The sequence below is a fragment of the Myotis brandtii genome, unplaced genomic scaffold (assembly GCF_000412655.1).
Source record: "Myotis brandtii unplaced genomic scaffold, ASM41265v1 scaffold13, whole genome shotgun sequence".
Taxonomy (NCBI): Eukaryota; Metazoa; Chordata; class Mammalia; order Chiroptera; family Vespertilionidae; genus Myotis; species Myotis brandtii.
The window spans coordinates 7,242,049-7,245,469 of record NW_005354595.1 but is presented as its reverse complement, the minus strand read 5'-3'; the positions used below and the strand labels follow the sequence as shown (position 1 = coordinate 7,245,469).

The following is a 3,421-nucleotide window of genomic DNA, read 5'->3' as shown; positions in this document are numbered from 1 at the left end:
GAGGGAGGGTGGGTGGGTGAGAAGAGATCAACCAAAGAACTTGTATGCATATAGGCATAACCCATGGACACAGCCAATAGGGGGCTGGAGGCCTGGGGTGGGGGACAGGGCCGGGCTATAAGGGGTCAATGGGAAAGAAAAGGGGACATATGTAAAACTTTCAACAATAAAGATTTTAAAACAAGAAATAAGACTCTCAGAAAGGCTCTTCTCACTTCTCCCATTGTCTGGGACTGCCACACCTTTAGTGTTTCCTGAAGAGTAATTTTTGGACCACACGTGTCAGTCACCTGGGGGTGCGGGTTAGCGGGAGGTTTCTGAGCTCACCTCCAGTCTCTCCCCTGTCCCCGCCCATCCTCTGGGGAAGGGTCCGGACAACCAGCATTCTAACGAGTTCCTAGACGATTCTGTCTACACTGACATTGGGAGCTGATGTTCTCTAGTTCCCATATGCCTTTACCTTCCTGCATGTCCGAGCAGTTGTACAGCGGGAAAGGGGTGCCAGGTTACTGATAGTAATCTTTTTCTTTTTTTTCCTGATATCAATCTTTTAAGAGCATTCGATGAGGACTGGGAGAGAATCGGAGGGACCAAACCTATTCACAGCTCCTCAGAGAAAAGTGGGTGTGAGGCTGGGAGACTAACTTGGCTGTTATCAATAGAGATATGAAAAGCACAGGGCTCATTTCTGAACGGTGCAGCCTGTGCTGTTTACGAGCTTGAGGCTCACATTTGGGGTTCTTAGATCTAAGAGCTAAGTGACCGCTGATCTGAACGGCCTCATATGTGGTTTGCAGATCACGTTCGATAAACCCCCAGTTACAATAAGCAGGGATGTTCCAGTTGCATCCTAAGGCCGCATCCTTGCTTTGTTTCTCTCTCTCCTTTACAGAAGGCACGTGCTACCGTGGAGATGCTCAGCTGGGTTGCAAGCATAGTCCTGATCATTTCTCAGCCAAATTGCTTTTCTGGCCCAGAGCTTTTGTTCTAAAAGCACGGCGTCTATTTTTAATGCCTCTTTGGCCTGTCCTCTGTCCCCGCTCACCCCATCCCTGTCCCCGTTCTTAATGGCATGTAAACATATTCCTACTAAATGTCTGGATGGTGTCAGAGAGCTGGGACCTTCTGAGAAATGAGGCTCTACGGGATCTAATCAAGCCTGGGCCAGCTGCGATACGGATGAGTTCAGCCAATGTCTGTAAACACCCACTTGCCCGTCCTCAGCTTCTCTAGCTCTGACCCTGTGCCCCATTCACAATGCAGGAACAAATCTAGTTTGGGGAGTTGTGTCAAAACCACAATCCTGGCAACCCTGTTCTATACTGAGAATAAAACCAACAACCCAGTAAGACAAGGGAATGAGTAACAATTTTGTATCCCTTGTTGTCAGTGCAGAGAAAGGGCTGGAAACCAGAAGTAGTCCTGTGGCACCTGGTGGGAGGCTAACGGAGCTGGGGTTGTCTGTTAGTCGCAGATCCCTTGCCCCGAACTCACTCCTGACTAGTGTAGGATTCCTGCCCTGGGAAGCCATTACCCTGGACACCTTGAGGGTGAGCGTGGGAAGAGCTGCTGCCCGACGGGGCGGACTTGACCTCTAAGACCCAGACCTCAGCTCCCCATACCTTCGTCAGTGGTTACAAAAGAGCATCCCAAGGTGTCCCCAGGGCTCCGAGGAAGGCCAGGGGCCGAGGGGGCGCAGCGTGGCCGCCTAGGACTCACGAGTCCGGCGCCCCCTCTGGTACTCCTCCAGCTCCGCTTTCCTGCTCACTGCCAGCTGCAGCTCCTGCCGGATCACCTGGATCTGCTTCTCCAGCTCCACCAGCTCCTGCATCACCGAGGTCCGCGCTCCCTGCAGGGAGTCCGCCTTCCCGTTGGTGGTCAGCGAGGCGGGGAGCTCTCTCCTCCGGGGAGGGAGAGGGATGTCCTGGGGGGCCCCCAGGCCCGGCTGGTTTCGTCCTCCCTCCTCACTGAAGATGTATTTTCGAGGGATGTCGTGACTCTGATGGGAAGTGTTCCACACGGAGAGCTGACGGGGTCCCACGTTGGACCTAGGAAACAAAGAGGCGCTGTAGGTGTAGGCTGACCTGCCACGCCCGCCCGTGCTCCCCATCTGCCAGCCGTTTCCTGTGTGGATGCTGTAGGGCTGGGTCACACTCGGAGATGCAGGAACGAAGCAGTCCACAGCCTGCCTGCCAGCTAGCACCACGGGGATGAAAGGAGCCAACACAGCGGAAGGCCGAGGTCTTATCAAGTCTTCTGCTGCCCCGAAACTGGAATGGGTGTATGCACTGGAGGGCTGACGGGCCAGGGTGTGGCACATTCTCACACAAGGAACCTTAGATGCCTTTTTATTTCCTTCCTGCCCGTTGGGCTCGGAGATCAGCACTGCCTTGAAGGGGTCTGTGGCTAGAAAGACGGCGCTTTAGTAAGAGTAGGAATCAGTTTCTTCAGCTGTGGGACTCTGAGCATGCGCCTCAGGGTAGTTACTATAGTGTGACTTACCTGTCGTCCCGCAGGACCACCTGATGTTTACTGCTTGAGTCTGAGATAAAAGCATACACGTTGCAGGTTTCAGCAAAAACATTTCTCATTACAGGGATGACTTTATGTGTGTTGGGACTGACAACAACAGCAGTAGCAGCAGCAAAACACAAGAGAGCCTCAAGTTCTGGCCTGGATAATGAAAGTCAAGTAGAAATAGACTCACAACGCTCTATCAGGCTTGTGTCGAACCAGCCACCGCCATCTCAGAGAGATGGCTGCAGACAGCCAGCGAGTCACTGCTGGTCAGGCACGGGAGGAGGAGGATCTGGTTTCTGAAATACGCTTTGACAGTGGATGCAATGAGAAGAGTTTCTTGCTATAAGAATAGATTAGAACCCAAGCAGCAAAGCTGCTGATTTCTTCCAGCCTTGTTGGAGGAGGAGGAGGAGGGGAGGGAGGAAAAGGAGGGGGAGGAGAAGGCAGGAGGAGAAGGAGAAAAAGGAGAAAGAAGTGGAGGAGGAGGGGGTGGGAGAGGAGGAGGGAGAGGAGAGGGAGGAGGAGGCAAACAAGGAGGAGAAGAAGGAGGAAGAGGAGGGGAAGGATAAGGAAGGAGGAGGAGAAGAAGGAGAAGTAGGAAGAGGAGGAGGAGGGGGAAGTGGAGGAGGGGAGGGAAGAAAAGGAGGGTGAGGAGAAGGCAGGAGGAGAAGGAGAAAAAGAAGAAGGAAGAGGAGGAGGATGGGGTGGGGGAGGAGGAGGGGAGGGAGGAAAAGGAGGAGGAAGACAAGGAGGAGAAGGAGAAGGAGGAAGAGGAGCGGGAGGAGAAGGAAGGAAGAGAAGGAGAAGAGTGCTCGCTTCGGCAGCACATATACTAAAATTGGAACGATACAGAGAGAAGGAGAAGAAGAAAGTGGAGGAGGAGGAGGAGGAGGTAGAGGGG

General features: G+C 53.3%; 1 protein-coding gene across 1 annotated transcript in view; it reads right to left on the bottom strand.

Annotated features, from left to right (window-relative positions):
* Nucleotides 1-130: 130 nt before the first annotated feature.
* The window catches only part of GRIN3A (glutamate receptor, ionotropic, N-methyl-D-aspartate 3A), a 165,136-nt gene continuing 161,845 nt past the window's right edge, over nt 131-3,421 (bottom strand). The window contains exon 10 of the mRNA XM_005859834.1: nt 131-2,048. Coding sequence (XP_005859896.1) covers nt 1,709-2,048 — 340 coding nt within the window. The 3' untranslated portion in view covers nt 131-1,708. The remainder of the gene's footprint in view (nt 2,049-3,421) is intronic.